This window comes from Carcharhinus amblyrhynchos, unplaced genomic scaffold (assembly GCF_965287045.1).
Source record: "Carcharhinus amblyrhynchos unplaced genomic scaffold, sCarAmb.v2.hapA scaffold_54, whole genome shotgun sequence".
In the NCBI taxonomy this organism is placed as follows: domain Eukaryota; kingdom Metazoa; phylum Chordata; class Chondrichthyes; order Carcharhiniformes; family Carcharhinidae; genus Carcharhinus; species Carcharhinus amblyrhynchos.
In genome coordinates this window covers 582,335-603,326 of record NW_027649795.1, presented here as the reverse complement: position 1 = coordinate 603,326, position 20,992 = coordinate 582,335, and the positions used below count along the sequence as shown (strand labels likewise).

The window sequence follows — 20,992 nt, the reverse complement described above, 5'->3', positions numbered from 1 at the left end:
TAAATGAGGTTTTGTTTATTTTTAATCTGGGCCTAATGCAGTGTCCAGGATTTTTATGGCCCTCAATTGTTGAAGGAAGAATGATGGATAGGGCAAGTGTCTTTGGACAGTTTAAGTTTTACTGTCAGTTTGGCTGCTGTTTTAGTTAGAAGATGTTAAGATGTTTTATGTCAGACTGAATGCAGTGTTCTCTCTCTCTCTGGTGTTTTGGGAAGCTGTTGTGACTTCAAGCTTGTCTGCTTGTGTGTGTGTGTGTGTGTGTGTGTGTGAAGAAAGCTGCAAAATCCAACAGCATCACGTGAGCATCCTTGTTTTCTGTGTTAAATCTGTGGCAGGAGTAAAGTTTATTTATTAGTGTCACAAGTAGGCTTACATTAACACTGCAATGAAGTTACTGTGAAAATCCCCTAGTCGCCACATTCAAGTGCCTGTTTGGGTAAACTGAGGGAGAATTTAGCACCTAACCAGCATGTCTTTTGGACTGTGGGAGGACCTGGAGGAAACCCATGCAGACACGGGGAGAACATGCAGACTCCACACAGACAGTGACCCAAGCCGGGAATCGAACCCAGGTCCCCGGCGCTGTAAGGCAGCAGTGCCACCCCTGTGCCACCGTGCCTTACAAGTATGTTTATAAGGTTTGTTTGGTTGGAACAGTGTTTACTTGTTACGGTCAAAGCTAGGGTGCAGAACAAGATCAAATTGCAATGAATAGAGATGGGGCGTGGATATCAGAACCTAGCCTTAAGTTCACAAAGGTAGCATGATTTGCAAAAACATTGAATGGAATTTCTAATAGCCTGGCTGCATTATGAAGCGTGACTTTTTCCAGCTGGTTTGCTCAGCCTGCGTGTCATGGGAACCAGTGTATTATCCATCCACAGTTTTATACAGGATTGGCACAATGCCCTCTGCCTTTAACTGGGAGTTGACTTACTGCCTTCGACATGTTTAGCTGGGGGCGTTGGCATGTTCACCTCAGCATATTTGACTGGGTAAAATTTATTTATTAGTGTCACAAAAAGTCTTAATTAACACTGCAATGAAGTTACTGTGACAATCCCCCAGTCGCCACACCTGTTTGGGTTACACTGAGGGAGAATTTAGCACCTAACCAGTACATCTTTCAGACTGTGGGAGGAAACAGGAGCACCCGGAGACATGGAGAGTAGCTGCAGACTCCACACAAACAGTGACCCAAGCTGGGAATTGAGGCCGGGTCCCTGGCGTTGTGAGACAGCAGTGCTAACCACTGTGGGTGGCAAGGTGATTAGCACATGTGCCTCACAGCTCCAGGGACCCAGGTTCAATTCCAGCCTCAGGTTAATGCCTGTGTGGAGTCTGCATTTCTCCCCGTGTCTGCGTAGGTTTCCTCCGGGTGCTCCGGTTTCCTCCCACAGTCCAAAGACGTGCGGGTTAGATCGAGTGGCCGTGCTAAATTGCCCCTTAGTGTCAGGGGATTAGCAGGGTAAATATATGGGATTGCAGGGATGGGGCCTGGGTGGGATTGTGGTCGGTGCAGATTCAATGGGGCGAATGGCCTCTTTTTGCACTGTCGGTACTTTATGATCCACTGTGTCGCTGTGCTGCCCTGGATTTTCTATGTCCTCTGTGGATACTGGTGGGGGCTGGTTTACCACCAGTGCTGTGCTGAGAGAACCTGCAGGATCTATGTAACTAGAAGTGTCAGGTCACAGCGAGATCTCTCCTCTTTAGCAGCAACCCTGTGAAGTGCTGCCAGCTAATGTACAATCTGCTAATAAACAACCACTGATTGTAAGTCATAATATTTAAGGAAGGATAAAGGAAGTACTTTGCCTGCGACTCTGAGCCACAAACAAGGGAGTACGGGATGTCTCATAAAACAAAACTGCGAGTGAATCCCAATTAGTGATGAGACCTACTCCAATAACGGGTGCCCAGTGGTTAGCACTGCTGCCCCGCAGCACCAGGGATCCGGGTTCAATTCCTGGCTCAGGTTACTGTCTGTGTGGAGTTTGCACATTCTCCCTGTGTCTGCGTGGGTTTCCTCCGGGTGCTCCGGTTTCCTCCCACAGTCCAAAGATGTGCAGGTTAGGTGGATTGGCCATGCTAAATTGTCCCTTAGTGTCAGGGAGACTAGCTCGGGTAAATGCATCGGTTATAGGGATTTGGCCTGGGTGGGATTGTTGTCAGTGCAGGCTCAATGGACCGAATGATCTTTTTCTGCACTGTATGTTCTGTGTTCTATGATTATAACACTATATTCCACACCCTCTCCTTTTCTTTGTTCCTATGTATTTTATCTGCTGTACTGCTGCCTCACAGCACTAGGGACCCGTGTTTAATTCCTGGCTTTGGGTCACCGACTGTGCCAAGTCTGTGCGTTCTCCCCCAGTGTCTGCGTGGGTTTCCTCTGGGTGCTCCAGTTTCATCCCACAGTCTGAAAGAAGTGTTGGTTAGGTGCTAAATTCTCCCTCAGTGTGCCCAAACAGGCGCCGGAGTGCGGCGACTAGGGGATTTTCACAGCAACTTCATTGCAGCGTTAATGTAAGCATTACTTGTGATACTAATAAACTTTAAACTAAATCTTATTGCTTTCAAATGCTGACAAGGATGTTGTCTCTATTTTGGATTTTCAGTGTTTCGGGGCGGGGGGGCAGGCTTGAGTTCTTCTTATTAGCAATACATGTGGTGTCATTGTGTGTGGAATTTGGGAGTGAGTGACTCCCTTGGGCAAAGGTTAATAGCCACATAAACGTCACAGCAAGGACTTTACTGCTCTCGAGAGGGTAGTCACGATGTGGAGATGCCGGCATTGGACTAAAGAAACCTGTTGGACTTTAACCTGGTGTTGCGAGACTTCTTACTCAAAAGGGTACGCAGACAAAGAACTGCAACAACTCTGGGAATCAGGAATTTACGGTTCACATGAAAGATTAAGGACTTTGTTTAGCTTTGGCAGAGGAGAGGTGGGAAGAAGAAACCTTGGAGGTGACTGATCTCGCTGAAGGTTTTCCAGGTTATGTGGGGCATTTGTCGTGGCACTTGGGTTCGCATCTAAGGAGATGCAAGTTAGGTGTCAGAGTATGACGTGACAGAGAATTTTTCATCCAAAGCATGGTCCAGTCACATGGTCTGAACTCACCTCACAGGCGGCACTTAACCAGACAAATCCCTGCTTTTGACTGGCCGCAGTCCCAGCTTCTGCCTTCTCACCACAGTGCCCCACCTTCTCCTGTAACTTTGTTAAATTATGCATTCAGTATGGTGGCACAGTGGGTAAGCACTGCTGCCTCACAGGTCCAGGGATCAGGGTTCGATTCCCAGCTTGGATCACTGTCTGTGTGGAGTCTGCACGTTCTCTCCATGTCTGCGTGGATTTCCTCCAGGTGCTCCGGTTTCCTTCCACAGTCTGAAAGACGTGCTGGGGTGCACTGGCCCCTGCTAAATTCTCCCTCAGTGTAACCCAAACAGACGCTGGAGTGTGGCGACTAGGGGATTTTCACAGTAACTTTGTTGCAGTGTTAATGTAAGCCTACTTGTGAGACTAATAAATAAACTTTCAACTTTAGAAAAAGGGGGTTACTAGGGAATGATGAAGTAGACAGTATAAAAATTGATTTATTAGTGACACGAGTAGGCTGACATTAACATTAACAATGAGGTTACTGTGAAAATCCCCCAGTCGCCACACTCCAGCGTCTATTCAGGTACACCGAAGGAGAATTCAGCACAGCCAATGCACTAAACTGACACGTCATAGAGTCATCGAATCCCTACAGGGCAGAAGGAGGCCATTCGGCCCATCAGGTCTGCACCAATTGCTATCCCACTAAGTCCTTATCCCCGTAACACCATATATTTACCCTAACTAATCCCCCTGACACTAAGGGGCAATTTAGCATGGCCAATCCACCTAACTCGCACATCTTTGGACTGTGGGAGAAAACTGGAGCAGCTGGAGGAAATGCACACAGATATGGGGAGAACGTGCAAACTCCGCACAGACAGTGACCTGAGCCAGGTTCCCCCTACTGCGAAACAGCAGTGCTAACCCACTGTGTCACCAGCTCAAGGCATATTTTAATAAAGTTCCAGGAAGAGAGTGGCTGTGTTGAGAAGGAAGAAACCAGGACTGAGATCAGTCAAATGCAGAGATGTGTCTGGCCAAGTGGCTTTTTGATCCAACAGATTTTGGCATTGCTGTTGTCCTCAGAGCCTGAATCCGGAGGTCGTGTGGTTCGCAAGTACTCCACCTGTTATTGAAGCACTTACCCTGTATTGCTACTGTGGATGGAGAAAGAACAGCAACAACAATGATTTAACAACAATAATGGCAATCGTGGCTTTAAAATGGCTGCTCTGACGAGAGCAAAGCATGCTGGGAATTTTGGTCAGCTTATCGATTAGAACCAGACGCGGGTCATACAGAGGCTTTGGTCTGGGAACTGCGATCTGAAGCTTCCCAGATGAGGGAAATTGTTTACATTAACCGAGATATTGAGGCTCGGATTTTTATGGCTGCTATGTGTGGAGCATGCAGTTTGAACTACATGTCATAGTTTCGTTCAAAAGTAATTTCATGGGTGTTCGAGCCACGTGATCATTTTCTGGTGACACAGTGGCTGGATGATAGAGAATCTTCCGGAAGCAAGTAGAGAATTGTGGATAAAAGGACATGTTGTTGTCCTCTGTTTGGCAGCAATAACTCGAAGAGACCAACTGTCGCAACAAAACTTGTACCCTGAAGGGTGATTCAGAGGAGGAGGAGGAGATACATTCTACATCGATGATATTTCTTGGCCAGGGTTTTCCTAAACTCTGTAGTATCTATTTCTAGTTAAATAATTAAAGTTGGTGTTCAGTTAGAGTTAAAGTGCAGTTTAAGAGTTAAAAATTGATGTTTGGGAGTTAGAGATAAAGTTCAGTAAAGAGTTAATGAGTTGTTTATGTTTGAGTTGGTACTAGAAGGGACCCAGATTGGATTCCCGGCTTGCACGTTCTCCCCCGTGTCTGTGGGTTTCCTCTGGGTGCTCCGGTTTCCTCCCACAGTCCGAAAAACGTACTAGTTAGGGTGCAGTGACCGGAACAGGCACCGGAGAGTGGCGATGACGGGAATTTTGCAGTAACTTCATTGCATGTAAGCCTTACTTGTGACCAATAAATAAACTTTGAGGGGGCTGTGGTGAGAAGACAGAAGCTGGGATGGAGATTTTGGCCTGACAAATATTTGGCATGTCCTTGGAGCCTGAATCTGGAGGTCTTGTAGTACACGTGCTCCACCTGTTGTTGAAGCGCTTTCCCTTGTTTTGGTATGAAGTTATAGACAGGGGACTGCGTCCACCTCTGCTTACCTGGGAAACAAGGCGCTGGTTTTCACTCAGCCAGGTCTCCCTCATAGCGGCCTTCCGGTCAAAGCGGTGGGCAAGTTGTTCTAGTTTCTCCTGTCGAATGAGCTCTGTTCTCAGGGCCAGCTCCCGCTCGTGCTCCGCTTTCTCAAGTCTCTCCCAGGCCTGGATGTGTGGAAAGGGCATAAAAGACATTGTAACGCCAATGTGGCGAAAGCATTTATTTACACCCACAAGTTATAAGCAGAATTAGACCACTCGGTCCACTGAGTCTGCTCTGCCATTCAATCATGGCTGATATTTTTCTCATCCCCATCCTCCTGCCTTTTCCCCATAACCCCTGATCCCCTTATTAATCAAGACCCTATTTATCTCTGTCTTAAAGACACTCAATGACCCGGCCTCCACAGCCTTCTGCGGCAAAGAGTTCCGCAGATTTCCCACTCTCTGGCTGAAGAAATTCCTCCTCATCTCTGTTTTAAAGGATCGTCCCTTTAGCTTGAGGTTGCATCCTCTGGTTCTAGTTTTTCCTACTAGTGGAAACATCCTCTCCACATCCAGTCTATCCAGGCCTCGCAGTATCCTGTAAGTTTCAATAAGATCCCCCCCTCATCCTTCTAAACTCCCGACGAGTACAGACCCAGAGTTGTCAACCGTTCCTCATACGACAAGCTCTTCAATCCAGGGATCAGTCTTGTGAACTTTCTCTGGACACTTTCCAAGGCCAGCACATCCGAATGGTTGGACTTATCATGTGCTAAATTCTCCCTCAGTGTAGCCAGAGGGCAACAGGGGGATTTTCACAGTAACTTCATTGCAGTGTTAAAGTAAGCCAAATTTGTGACACCAACAAATAAACATAACTTTGGTGAGAAAGTACTCTTTGTAATGAAGCCATTGACAGCAGTAATTTTTGGACTGTGGGAGGAAACCGGAGCACCCAGAGGAAACCCACGCAGACACGAGGAGAATGTGCAAACTCCACACAGACAGCGACCCAAGCCGGGAATCGAACCCAGGTCCCTGGAGCTGTGAAGCAGCAGTGCTAATCCACTGTGCTACCATGCCTCCCAGCATTTAATGGACGGTCAAGTAACGAGCAGGATTCCTCACCTTGTTAATATCGGAGATAAGCTTGCCCTCTCGTGGAATGTAGACTTTCTGGTTGTTGGCTCTCATTTTGCTTTGAATGGTAAAGAGCAACACCTCGAGATTGCCCTTCTCTGTGAACCTGTCAAAGGAAGCATGGAAAGAGTTTGGCTCAGCCGCCGTTACTGCACTCCGTGGCGCCGATCTTTGCTTTTCACAGACTTCACAGAAACTCTGCAATGCAGGAGGCCATTTGGCCCATCGAGCCTGCATTGACAACAATCCCACCAGACCCTATCCCAGGAACTGCACATATTTACCCCACTAATCCCTCTAACACACACATCCCGGGACACGAAGGGGCAACTTAGCATGGCCAATCCTGCAAATCTTTCAGACTGTGGGAGGAAACCAGAGCACCTGGAGGAAACCCATGCAGACACGGGGAGAATGTGCAGACTCCACACAGGCAGTGACCCAAAGTGGGAATCGAACCCGGATCCCTGGTGCTGCGAGGCAGCAGTGCTAACCCACTGTGCCACCGTGCCACACTCAGAATTGGTGTCTGCCCTGGATGGGTGACACCGACCAATCCCCAGTATGATTTGTGTAGCCTGTTAGTGGAGTCCATCCTGGACTGAGAGCGGCAATGTTGCTGCGGAGGGGCCGGGGAAGGGCCCAATGGGAAATGAGAAAGGAACTGAACCTGGGTCCCTGGCGCTGTGAGGCAGCAATGCTATCCCACTGTGCCACTGTTCCGCCCCTTTTCAGAAGGAGGCCATTCGACCCATTGAGTCAACACTGACCACATATCCCCATAACCCATGCATTTACCCGAATGAGTCCGCCTGACACTAAAGGGCAGTTTGGCATGTCCAATCCACCTCACCCACACATCTACCACTCTGCTGCCCTTTTAGAGATACACAGGTTCCAATGCCAAGCTATAATTGATACTGGCTGGGAGTGGAGGAGGTACAAGCTCCGGCTTACTTACTTGGGGGGTTTCTCCACGGTGCGGTACGTGTTGAATGCCTGGAGCTGGTTCTGAACCCCATTCAGGGAGTTTGCCAGTTTACGATCATTTAGTGTGATGATGGTGTGCTCAATCCACTGCAGGAGATCTGAGGCCAGAGTCTCATACTTGTCAATCATATTGTCCGCCTCGATCGCATAGTCCAGTACCTGGGATAACACAAACAGCACGATTATTCATTGGTACCTGGGGCATCAGAGAACCATACACAACATTATCGGAAGGATCAAAGAAAATTACAGCACAGGAACAGGCCCTTCGGCCCCTCCAAACCTGCCCCGGTCATGCTGCCCAACTGAACTAAAACCACCTACTCTTCCAGGGACCATATCCCTCCCTTCCCATCCTGTTTATGTATTTGTCGAGATGCCCCTTAAAACTCACTATAGTAACCGCTTCCAATACCTCCACCGGTTCCAACCCACCACCATCTGTGTGAAAAAATTTGTCTCGTACATCTCCTTTAAACCTTGCCCCTCGCACCTTAAACCTGTGCCTCCCTAATAATTGACTCTTCTACTCGAGGAAAAAGCTTCTGACTATCCACTCTGTCTGGGCCCCTCAATCTTGTAGACTTCTATCAGGTCTCCCCTCAACCTCCGTTGTTCCAGTGAGAACAAACCAAGTTTCTCCAACCTCTCCTCATAGCTAATGCCCTCCACACCAGACAGCATCCTGGTAAATCTTTTCTGTAGCCTCTCCAAAGCCTCCACATCTTTCTGGTAGTGTGGTGACCAGAATTGAACACTATATTCCAAGTTCGGCCATAGGACCCTACAATGCATGAAGAGGCCATTCAGCCCATCGAGTCTGCACTAACCACAATCCCAACCACGCCCTGTCCCCACAATCCCATGCATTTAGCATGCTGGTCCCCCTGACACCAAGGGGCAATTTAGCATGGCCAATCCAGCTAACCTGCACATCTTCAGACTGTGGGAGGAAACTGGAGCATCCGGAGGAAACCCATGCAGACACGGGGAGAACGTGCAGACTCCACACAGATAGTGACCCAAGCCAGGAATTGAACCCGGGTCCCTGGTGCTATGAGGCAGCAGTGCTAACCCACTGTGCCACCATGCCACCCCGAATTCTCGGCTTGGGTCTCTGTCTGTGCAGAGTCTGCACTTTCTCCCCGTGTCTGCGTGGGTTTCCTCCGGGTGCTCCGGTTTCCTCCCACAGTCTGAAAGATGTGCTGGTTTGGTGATAAATTCTCCCTCGGTGTAACCCGAACAGGCACTGGAGTGTGGTGACTAGGGGAATTTCACAGTAACTTCATTGCAGTGTAAATGTAAACTTTACTTGTGACACTAATAAATTAACCCTTATCGTTCCTCTACATACCTTCCCAATACGTTTTCCTTCGACAGCCAGCGCCTTCATCTTGGAGAAGTAGTGATAGTAAGTAGCAACATATGTGATGATTGATTTCTCATCAGGCTGATCCACGCTGACATCTGGGAGCACAAAAGCCAGAATGAATGTGGACGCACTCCTCCATCAAATGCAAACACTTGCAACAGGGTCAAACAGAGTCAAATCCTGGAATTTTACCGCTTTGCCCACCTGAGGTTCGAAAGGTCCCCCCCACCCCCGGGCCAACAGAGAATGCTGTTCTGAAAACCTCTCCCACCCCCCATGTCGGCAAAATTCCAGCCATTGAGGTTTACAGCTTGGAAACAGTCCCTTCGGCCCAACTTGTCCATGCTGCCCCCTTTTTTGTTAACCACTAAGCTAGTCCCAGTTGCCCGTGTGTGGCCCATATCCCTCTATACCCATCGTACTCATGTAACTGTCTAAACGCTTTTTAAAAGACAAAATTGTACCCGTCCACATCCCTCTTTTTTTTATATATTCATTCACGGAACATGGGTGTCGCTGGCTGGACCAGCATTTATTGCCCATTCCTAGTTGCCCTTGGAGGGCAGTTGAGAGTCAACCACATTGCCGTGGCTCTGGAGTCGCATTTAGGCCAGACTGGGTAAGGACGGCAGATTTCTCTCCCTAAAGGACATTGGTGAACCTCTGTACTCATCGTACCCATGTAACTGTCTAAATGCTTTCTTAAAACACAAAATTGTACCCGCCTCTACTACTACCTCTGGCAGCTCGTTCCAGACACTCACCACCCTCTGTGTGAAAAAAATTGACCCTCTGGATGCTTTTGTATCTCTCCCCTCTCACCTTAAACCTATGCCCTCTAGTTTTAGACTCCCCTACCTTTGGGAAAAGATATTGACTATATAGCTGATCTACGCCCCTCATTATTTTATAGACCTCTATAAGATGAGGTTATAAAGCCTCCTACTCTCCAGGGGAAAAGAGACATACAGGTTAGGTGGATTGGCCATGCTAAATTGCCCCTTAGTGTCCAAAGATGTGCAGGTTAGATGGATTGGCCATACTAAATTACCCCTTAGTGTCTAAAGATGTGCAGGTTAAATGGATTGGCCATGCTAAATTGCCCCTTAGTGTCAGGGGGACAAGCTAGAGTAAATGTGTGGGGTTACGGGAATAGGGTCTGGGTGGGATTGTGGTCAGTGCGGACCCATTGGGCTGAATGGCCTCCTTCTGCACGATAGGAATTCTATATCACCAGCATGAGGTTCGGGTCCGTGCCAGGTTCTTGCGCTGTTACGTACCTTCAGGATCCAGCAGCTTGGTGAGACCCAGCTGCTGCTCAGCCACATTGAACGCATTCTGTAGGTTGTAGTGGGCATTGGATTTCTTCAGTTTGTCAAAATCTATCAGATCAGGCCTGAAACAAACAGAACAAAGATCCCACCAATCATCAAGGACAGTGTAATGCTAGCATCGCGCAACCATGTAGGATTCTGCGCAGGGCAAGGCTAGAGTGAAATAGGAACATCAGAAACAAGAGTGGCACAGTACTTAGCACTGCTGACTCACACAGCGCCAGGGAGCCGCGTTCGATTCCCAGCCTTGGGTCACTGTCTGCATGGAGTTGTAACTTGAATCATTGGACAGTGACACAGGATTGCTCTCTCATCAGTGAGCAAGAAGCTGTACATTCACTGGAGATGGGGGATCTCACAGAAACTTATAAAATTCTAACAGGGTTAGACAGGGTGGATTCAGAAAGAATATTTCCAATGGTGGGGGGAGTCCAGAACATAGTTTGAGGATAACCTTTTGGGTGGCATGGTGTTTAGCACTGCTGCCTCACAGAGCTAGGGACCCGGGTTCAATTCCTGACTTGGGTCACTGCCAGTGTGGAGTCTGCACATTCTCGCAATGTCTGCGTGGGTTTCCTCCGGGTGCTCCAGTTTCCTCCCACAGTCCAAAGATGAGTGGGTTAGTTGGAGTGGCCATGCTAAATTGACCCTCAGTGTCGGGGGGGTTTAGCGGGTAAATATGTGGGGTCATGCGAAGAGGGCCTGGGTGAGATTGCCAAAGCGCCTCCTTCTGTGCTGTAGGGATTCTATGAAGAGCACGAGCTGACCTTACAGCACTGCAAGCCCGCTTTGGAATTCAATGGGATCAAGGCTCGTCTGAATTGCGCCTTAGTGTCCAAAGATGTGTGGGTTAGGTGGATTGGCCATGCTAAATTGCCCCTTAGTGTCCAAAGATGTGCAGGTTAGGTGGATTGGCCATGCTAAATTGCCCCTTAGTGTCCAAAGATGTGCAGGTTAGGTGGATTGGCCATGTTAAATAGCCCCTTAGTGTTCAAAGATGTGTGGGTTAGATGGATTGGGCCATGCTAAAGTAATCCTAGTGTCAGGGGATTAGAAGGGTAAATAGGAGGGATTACAAAGGGTCGGATTGTGGTTGGTGCAGACTCAATGGGCTGAATCGCCTCCTTGTGCAATGTAGGGATTGATTGTATCTACGTTAGTCTAAAAGCAGAGAACTTCGATAATCATAAACTGGCATTGTGAAAAATACCGTTACCCGGGGCTGGCCTTTCCACAAGACCGGAAATTCTCACCCGTTGTCAACGGGACCTTTGATTGGTCCATGTCCCATCCGCTATGATTCCTGTGGCGGGCGGGACACGGATGGGAAAATTGCGCCCCCCACCTCCTTGAAGGACTCTATTGTGTTTAAATTTTCCCCGCGACTGAAGGAATGAGAGATGTACCTGTGCTTGTGGACAATTGCATTGAAGGCCAGTCCGTCCCTCCAGCTCGTGGTGAAGTTGTGAACATTAACATTGGGGTACCTGCCGAAACACCAAAAACAACTCATTACCGACGGATAGTAGGCGGGGGGGGAGACGTTCCTGTGATGGCCTCTGGGTAGGGTAATTGAACACTCAGGCTGCATGGTCTCTCATATCACTGTCTGTAACCATAAGACATAGGAGCAGAATTAGGCCACTCGGCCCATCGAGTCTGCTCCACCATTCAATCATGGCAGATATTTTTCTCATCCCCATTCTCCTGCATTTTCCCTATAACCCCTGATCCCCTCAGACTCAGAGGTTCACAGCATGTTAACAGGCCCTTCGGCTCATCTTGTCCGTGCCACCCTTTTTTTTCCAAACCCCTATGCTAATCCCAACTGCCACATTTGGCCCATATCCCTCTATACTCATCTTACCCATGTAACTGTCTAAAAGATAAAATTGTACCCGCCTCTACTACTACCTCTGGCAGCTCGTCCCAGACACTCACCACCCTCTGCGTGAAAAAATTACCCCTCTGGACACTTTTGTATCTCTCCCCTCTCACCTTAAACCTGTGCCCTCTAGTTTTAGACTCCCCTACCTTTGGGAAAAGATATTGACTATCTAGCTGATCTGTGCCCCTCATTATTTTATAGGCCTCTATAAGATCACCCCTCAGCCTCCTACGCTCCAGAGAAAAAGGTCCCAATCTAACCAACCTCTCCTTATAACTCAATCCATCAAGTCCCGGTAGCATCCTAGTAAATCTCTTTAGCACTCTTTCTAGTTTAATAATATCCTCTCTATAATGATCTTATTAATTTCTTATTAATCGAGAACCTATCTATCTCTGTCTTAAAGACACTCAATGACCCGGCCTCCACAGCCTTCTGCGGCAAAGAGTTCCACAGATTCCCCACTCTCTGGCTGAAGAAATTTCTCCTCATCTCTGTTTTAAAGGATCGTCCCTTTAGCCCGAGGTTGTGCCCTCTGGTTCTAGTTTTTCCTACTAGGGGAAACATCCTCTCCACGTCCAGTCTGTAACAACCTCATCTTTGCCACGTGACCAGAGTACTCAATTGAAAGAGCAGGCTTAGGTTCTGTAGGGGTGGGAGTGGGTGGGTGAGCCAGGCAAGCAGAACACTTTATGGAAATGTCAAGACCAGAATCAATCAGTACATACCTGATTCGCAAGCCTGAGCAGTATAGAAACAGAAAGTAGAAGCAGGAGGAGGCCATTTGGCCCTTCGAGCCTGCTCTGCCACTCATTATGATCATGGCTGATCATCAAACTCAACATCCTGATCCCTCCTTCCCATAGGGCGGCATGGCGGCGCAGTGGTTAGCACTGCTGCCTCACAGTGCCAGGGACCTGGGTTCGATTCCTGGCTCGGGTCACTATCTGTGGAGTTTGCATGTCCTCCCCATGACTGCGTGGGTTTCCTCCGGGTGCTCTGGTTTCCTCCCACAGTCTGAAAGACGTGCAGGTTAGGGTGCATTGACCCGAACAGGCGCTGGAGTGTGGCGACTAGGGGAATTTCACAGTAACTTCATCACAATGTTAACGTAAGCCTTACTTGTGACAAATAAAATAAACTTTAAAGCTTTTCCCTCCATATCCCTTGATCCCTTTAGCCCAAGAGCTATAAAAACATAGAAACCAGAATATATTCATAAAAATATACTTCTGCGTTTGAATTTTTTGAACAATACTTAATGGTGTTGGGGGTGGACCACTTTTCTACCTGGGGCAGTGCCAAACACTCAGTGGGCAAGCTTAGCACAGGCAGATACAACATAAGGCTCCCCTTACTCTACTCCAACAGAGGGCCACCACTTCAACTCTATGTGGAGTCTGCACATTCTTCCCGTGTCTGCTTCCTCCGGGCGCTCCTGTTTCCTCCCACATCTGAAAGATGTGCGGGTTAGGTGGATTGGCCATGCTAAATTGCCCCTTAGTGTCCAAAGATGTGCAGATTAGGTGGATTGGCGTCCCAAGATATATAGGTTTGGGGAATTAGTGGGGTAAATATGTAGGGTTACAGGGATAGGGTCTACATAGGATGTTCTGTTGGAGGAATCGGTGCAGACTTGATGGGTCGAACGGCCTTGTCTGCACTGTAGGGATTCTTTGGACCACAGAAGTTCATTCTAAGTAGAGGTTTTGGTTCAAATAAAGAGACACACTCTAAATGTTAATTCCTTGGATAGATGTTGATTAATCTGTTGTGCTTTTCAAACAGTCTCTGTTCTTTATCTTTGTGTATTGCAAGGATTGGCCATTTATTCCACTCTGGCTTTTTTCTATTTACTCTTACCCAGCTGTCTTCATTTGGCACCAGAGCAGAAGAGCGTCCTTGGCGGATTTCTTTTCCTTGTTATCCTCTGTTTCCACACTGATATCCTGGATCTTTGAAACAAAATCCACGAGAGTTAAAGTACAGATGAGGAAGCTTGAGTATTGTACAGACAAACATTGGTTAGGCCACATTTGGGATACGGTGTCCAATTCAGGTCACCCACACTACCAGAAGGATGTGGAGGCTTTGGAGAGAGTTACAGAAAAGGTTTACCAGGATGTTGCCTGGTACAGAGGGCATTAGCTACGAGGAGAGATTGAATAAACTGGGATTGTTCTCCCTGGAAAGATGGAGGCTGAGGGGCAACCTGATTAAAAATTTATAAAATTATGAGGGGTATAGATAGGATGAACAGTTAGAAGCTTTTTCCCAGGGCAGAAATGACAATTACAAGGGGGCACAAGTTCAAGGGGCGGCACGGTAGCACAGTGGTTAGCACTGCTGCTTCACAGCTCCAGCGTCCTGGGTTCGACACCCGGCTTGGGTCACTGTCTGTGTGGAGTTTGCACATTCTCCTCGTGTCTGCGTGGTTTCCTCCGGGTGCTCCGGTTTCCTCCCACAGTCCAAAGATGAGCAGGTTAGGTTGATTGGCCATGCTAAGAAATTGCCCCTTAGTGTCCAGGGATGCGTAGGTTAGAGGGATTAGTGGGTATAATATGTAGGCAGGGCCTGGGTGGGATTGTGTTTGGTGCAGACTTGATGGGCCGAAGGGCCTCCTTCTGCACTGTCGGGTTCTATGATTCAAGGTAAGGGGGGAAAAGTTCAGTGGAGATACGCACGGGAGGTTTTTTTTTACACAGAGGGTGGTGGGGCCTAGAATGCACTGCCAAGTGAGGAAATTGAGGCAGATATGTTAGCCACATTTAAGACTTATCTTGATGGACACACGAACAGACGGGGAATAGAGTGGTTGGTCTAGATAGGACAACGTGATCAGCACAGGCTTGGAGGGCTCAAGGGCCTGTTTGCGTGCTGTACTGTTTTTGTTCCATGTTATTTACTGCAGACAAAAGCAAATCATCATTAGGACTTCCAGATAACACTGACTCATCACGGATAGCTGATGTGTCCTTCTGTGGCAACTTATCAGAGGATTGCTAGTTCCTTGTGAGTCAATGGCTGGAACTTTACCAGCAGGTCCGCCTGGGGTTCACATGATCCTGCTCGAGGCCAATGGAGAATGCCGTTCTCCAAGCCTCGCCCGGCCCCTGGAAGTGGAGCAGGCGTGCCGGTAAAATTCTGGTTAACGTTTCTGGACAGGTTGGGGGCCTGGGGGAGAGAGAACGGGTAGGGTTGCATTGGGGAGCAAGACCATAAGGTGGCTGCTTTCCTAGTCAAGTGGCAGTCAAAACCCAGTTTCTGAACACATTGTGAAAACAGGTACAAGGTAATCCATTCAAATTCCGTCTAACTCCTCTAAAGATGTGGCAACGGTGCCGCAGTGGTTAGCACTGCTGCCTCACAGCACCAGGGGCCTGGGTTCAATTCCCGATTTGGGTCACTGTCTATGCGGAGTTTGCATGCTGTCACCGTGTCTGCATGGGTTTTCTCCCACAATCCAAAGATGTGCGGGTTCGGTGGATTGGCCGAGCTAAATTGCCCCTCCGTGTCAGGGAGACTCGCTAGGGTAAATATGTGGGGATATGGGGATAGGGCTGAGGTGGGATTGTGGTAAGCGCAGATGCAATGGGCCGAATGGTCCCCTTCTGCACTGTAGGGATTCTATGATTCGAACGCAGAAAAAGTGTCTTTTTATGTTATCTTTTTTTAACACATGCATTTCTGATAAAGGAAAATGAAGAATGATTGTGACAGAAACAGATAAACTAGAAGCAGGATGAGGCCATTCGGCCCTTTCAGCCTGCTCTGCCATTCATTTTCACCATGGCTGATTGTCACATCCTGATTTCCCCCCCTTCCCTTCATATCCCTTTAGCCCCAAGAGCGATATCTAATTTCTTCCTGAAATCAACATTTTAGCCTCAACTACTTTCTGTGGGAGTGAATTCCACCGCTCTCTGGGTGAGGAAATTTCTCCTCACCTCAGTTTACCTCTTATCCTCAAAATATGACTAGTTCTGGACTTCCCCCTCCATGGGGAACATTCTTTCTGAATCTACCCTGTCTAACCCTGTTAGAATTTTATAAGTTTCTATCAGATCCCCCTCTCACTCTTCTAAACTCCAGTGAATATAATCCTAACCCACTTAGACCTGCCATCCCAGGAATCAGCCTGGTAAACCCTCGCTGTGCTCCCTCTATAGCAAGGACATCCTTCCTCAGATAAGGAGACCAAAACTGCACACAATACTCATATATGAAATTTATTGTAATTTAAATACTAGTAAGCTGAATGATCTACGTAACCCTATGTTGCTCCTTGAAGATTACCTTCACATTGTGAACAACTTCACAGAATCCCTAAAGTGCAGAAAGAGGCCATTCGGCCCATCGAGTCTGAACTGACAACAATCCCATCTAGGCCCTATCCCTGTAACCCCACGCATCTACCCTGCTAATCCCCCTGACACTAAGGGACAATTTAACATGGCCAATCCAGCTAGCCCGCACATCTTTGGACTGTGGGAGGAAACCCATGCAGACACAGGGAGAACGTGCAGACTCCACACAGACAGTGACTCAAGCCGGGAATCGAACCCGGATCCCCGGCACTATGAGGCAGTAGTGCGAATCACTGTACCGCCCATAAAAAAGACATTAAAAACAGCAATTATCCAGGGCCTTGGTGAAGCCACACCTAGAGTATTGTTTTGGTCTCCTTTTCTGAGGAAAAATGTCCTTGCTCTCGAGGGAGTGCAGTGAAGGTTTACCAGGCTGATTCCGGAGATGGTGGGACTGATGTACGAGGAGAGATTGACCAGGTTAGGATTGTTTTCACTGGAGTTCAGACGAATGGGGTGTGGAGTGGGATCTCATAGAGATTTATAAAATTCTAACAGGACTAGGCAGGGTAGATGCAGGGAGGATGTTCCCGATGGTGGGGGGAGTCCAGAGCCAGGGGGTCACAGTCTGAGGGTTGGGGGTAGACCATTTCGGACGGAGATGAGGAGACATTTCTTCACCCGGTGAGCCTGTGGAATTCATTCCCACAGGAAGTAGTTGATGCCAAAACATTGAATGTATTCAAGAGGCGGCTGGATATAGCACTTGGGGGCGAACGGGATCAAAGGTTATGGGGAGAAAGCAGGATGAGGCTATTGAGTTGGATGATCAGCCGTGATGGTGATGAATGGGGGAGCAGGCTCGAAGGGCCGAATGGCCTCCTCCTGCTCCTATCTTCTATGTTTTTATATTTCTATCTGGAATAATAAGTTGCACACACATATTGCAACTTTTGTTCTTCACCCATTCTTGTCCCTTGCGCAAACCCTTGCACCCCTCCCCTCCCATTGCTCCACCGTTCTGGGCTCTGGAATTCCTTCTCTAAATATTCCCCATCTCTCTCTCTCTCCCCCATCTAAAGATTTAGCCCAGTAAACATTTGTTGCACTCCCTCCTGAGATAAGGAGATCAAAACTATACACAGTGCTCTGTGTATCAGGCATTTTATGTTTAACTACTTAACTTTTATCTTGCAGGTTTGAGCTTGGGATTAAGTGTGCCTAGAGTGTGCCAAACCTCAATGTATTGTTTGGGTTTGATTTATCTGTCTGTTAAGGGTGTTGGGAAGTGGAACACTGTCATTCCAAAACCTCTACTCTCCAATGTAGGAACAACAATCCAATTCTTAAACCTCTGCACGTCATTCAGGTGCCTTAAACTGGGTGTCAATTTAAATAAGTTTTATTGGCTTTGCAACACCTGAATATCCTTCACATTTGTACGCTAACCTGGCCAGACCGGGTAAGGACGGCAGATTTCCTTCCCTAAAAGAAATTAGTGAACCAGATGGATTCTTACGATAATCGACAATAGTTTCATTTTAATTACAGAGTCAATGTTCAGGACTCCCAGGGGCAACTCGCTCCTGAACTGTGTACCACTGCGCCACCACCTCTGCTGGGTCTGTCCTGCTGGTGGGACAGGACATATCCAGGGATGGTAATGGTGGTATCTGGGACATTATATGTAAGGTATGATTCCGTGAGTACAATTATGTCAACCAGAACAGCTCCGCACACTTTTTGATAAGGAGACTGTGGAGGTCACTTTCCACTCAGAAAGAGTTGAGGTACAGGAAGAAAGGGATCGCAGGAGTATAAACACATCAATTGCCAAAAGATCCGCCATAGGTGTACAAGGCCATTCAAATGAAAAGTAGACCACAGACTGGCAACAATGCCATCCAGGCCCTATTCCCGTAACCCTACATGTTTACCCTACTTATCCCTCTAACGTACACATCCTGGGACACTAAGGGATAATTTAGCACAGCCAATCCACCTAACCTATCTTTCGGATTGTGGGAGAAAACCAGAGCACCCGGAGGAAACTCGCGCCGATACAGGAAGAGTGTGCAGACTCCACACAGACAGTGACCCAAGCCGGGAATCGGACCGGTGTCCCTGGCCTGTGAGGCAGCAGTGCTAACCCACTGTGCCACCATGCCACCCCGCCGCCCCCTTTAGGACCTGGCCAGCTAGGGTCTATAGTGGTACTACCAGGCAACTCTTAATGATATTGAAGTCCCCCACCCAGAGTACATTCTGCATTCTTGCCATCCTCATTGCTTCTTCCGAGTGGTGTTCAACATGGAGGAATGGTAATGGTGGTGACTGTGACATTATTTGGGATGATATGTTAGCACAGTGGTTAGTACTGTGGCTTCACAGCGCCAGGGACCTGGGTTCGATTCCCTGCTTGGGTCACTGTGTGGAGTCTACACGTTCTCCCGACCGTGTCTGCATGGGTTTCCTCCGGGTGCTCCCGTTTCCACCCACATTCTGAGAGACGTGTTGGTTAGAGTGCATTGACCCGAACAGGTGCTGGACTGTTACGATAAGGGGAATTTCACATTAACTTCATTGCAGAGCTAATGTAAACATTACTTGTGACTAATAAATAAACTTTAATTTTCTGTAAGGTATGATTCATAGGATCCTACAGTGCAGAAGTAGGCCATTTGGTTCATCAAATCTGCACCGACCACAATTCCACCATGTATTCACCCGTGCTAATCCCCCTGACACTAAGGGGCAATTTAGCATGGCCAATCCACCTAACCTGCAAATCTTTGGATACTAAGGGGCAATTCAGCATGGCCAATGCACCTAACCTGCACATCTTTGGGCTGTGGGAGGAAACCAAAGCACCTGGAGGAAAGACACACGGAGAATATGCAAGCTCCACACAGACAGCTGCCCAAGGCCAGAACTGAACCCACGTCTTTGGCACTGTGAGGCAGCAGTGCTAACCACCATGCCACCCTTTCATTCATTCACTATTCATAGTAAGTTAATTCCTTTCTTGATGCAACAACCCCTGCAGTAACTACCTGAAAGCGAAGGATGATGGTCCAGATTAGGCCCAGAGTGAGGCGGTGGTTCCCATCCACAATGTCATGAGAGCCCATGTTTTCCAGATGGACTTTCTGCTCCTTCAGGAATTGCAGGGCCTTATCCACATTCTCCAGACAGTGAATCCGCATCCGTCCTTTGGTGGGTTTGGGCTGGGAATAGAAGCAGAGACCCTGGTTAATGTACACATGTCTGAGGTCACGTACTAGGATACAGTGAAAAGTATTGTTTCTTGCGTGCTATGGGCAATTTAGCATGGCCAATCCACCTAACCTGCATACCTTTGGACAGTAAGGAGCAATTTAGCATGGCCAATCCACCTAATCCACTTATCTTTGGACACTAAGGGGTAATTTAGCATGGCCAATCACCCAGCTAGCACATCTTTGGACACTAAGGGGCAATTTAGCATGGCCAGTCCACCCCACCAGCATATCTTTGGACACTAAGGAGCAATTTAGCACAGTCAATCCACTTAACCAGCGTATCCTTGGACACTAAGGGGCAATTTAGCTTGGCCAATCCACCTAACCCACATTTCTTTGGACACTAAGGGGCAATTTAGCATGGTCAATCAACCTAGCCAGCACATCTTTGGACACTAAAGGGTTATTTCGCATGGACAATCATCAGACCATAAGGCATAGGAACAGAATGAGGCCACTCAGCCCATCGAGTCTGCTCCGCCATTCAATCATGGCTGATATTTTTCTCATACCCATTCTCCTGTCTATTCCCCATAACCCCAATCCCCTTATTCATCGAGAACCTAACCTGCAGATCTTGGGATTGAAGCACACTTGTGCAGCTCCTGTTTCTAAGAGGCAGTTGACACCTTCAGGATTTGCTAAGGCTGATAAAGAGCCAAGAACACTGGAAACTGAGTTCCCTGAAGAGTATGGTTTTTTTTTAACATTTGGCATCTTTTCCCATCTAGCTGCACGGAAAAATAAACATGACTTTGATTTTATACCATGGATTCATCTGTCATTAAAAAATAATGAATTAAAATCAAAATTTAAAAAAATGCTCAAGACCACAAGCAACTACAAAAGGTTGTGAGTGTAGCCCAATCCATCACACAAACCAGCCTCCCATCCATTGACTCTGTCTACACTTCCCGCTGCCTCGGGAAAAGCAACCAGCATAATTAAGGACCCCACGCACCCCAGACATTCTCTCTTCCACCTTCTTCCTTCGGGAAAAAGATACAAAAGTCTGAGGTCCCATACCGACCGACTCAAGAACAGCTTCTTCCCTGCTGCTGTCAGATTTTTGAATGGACCTACCTCGCATTAAGTTGATCTTTCTCTACACCCTCGCTGTGACTGTAACACTACATTCTGCACTCTCTCCTTTCCTTCTCTATGAATGGTATGCTTTGTCTGTATAGCACGCAAGAAACAATACTTTTCAGTGAATGTCAATACATGTGACAATAATAACAGATCAAATCAAATTAAAATCAAAAGTAATCTTTAAAATATTCTCCCTCTGTTGTCTGTGGAGATTGAAAGATTTCAGTTGAGATTCAGATGTCTGCTGAATAAACAAGAAGACTAAATGACATG

At 47.7% G+C, this 20,992-nt stretch overlaps 1 protein-coding gene across 4 annotated transcripts in view; it reads right to left on the bottom strand.

The window, feature by feature from the left end:
• The window catches only part of LOC145337623 (spectrin beta chain, non-erythrocytic 1-like), a 304,515-nt gene that overhangs the window by 59,946 nt on the left and 223,577 nt on the right, over positions 1 to 20,992 (bottom strand). For all 4 annotated transcript variants that reach the window (XM_080182424.1, XM_080182427.1, XM_080182425.1 and 1 more), the window contains 8 exons: positions 19,400 to 19,573; positions 13,903 to 13,994; positions 11,558 to 11,638; positions 10,098 to 10,213; positions 8,800 to 8,912; positions 7,417 to 7,604; positions 6,444 to 6,561; positions 5,337 to 5,495 (listed from right to left, as the gene is read on the bottom strand). In XM_080182424.1, coding sequence (XP_080038550.1) covers positions 5,337 to 5,495; positions 6,444 to 6,561; positions 7,417 to 7,604; positions 8,800 to 8,912; positions 10,098 to 10,213; positions 11,558 to 11,638; positions 13,903 to 13,994; positions 19,400 to 19,573 — 1,041 coding nt within the window. The remainder of the gene's footprint in view (positions 1 to 5,336; positions 5,496 to 6,443; positions 6,562 to 7,416; positions 7,605 to 8,799; positions 8,913 to 10,097; positions 10,214 to 11,557; positions 11,639 to 13,902; positions 13,995 to 19,399; positions 19,574 to 20,992) is intronic.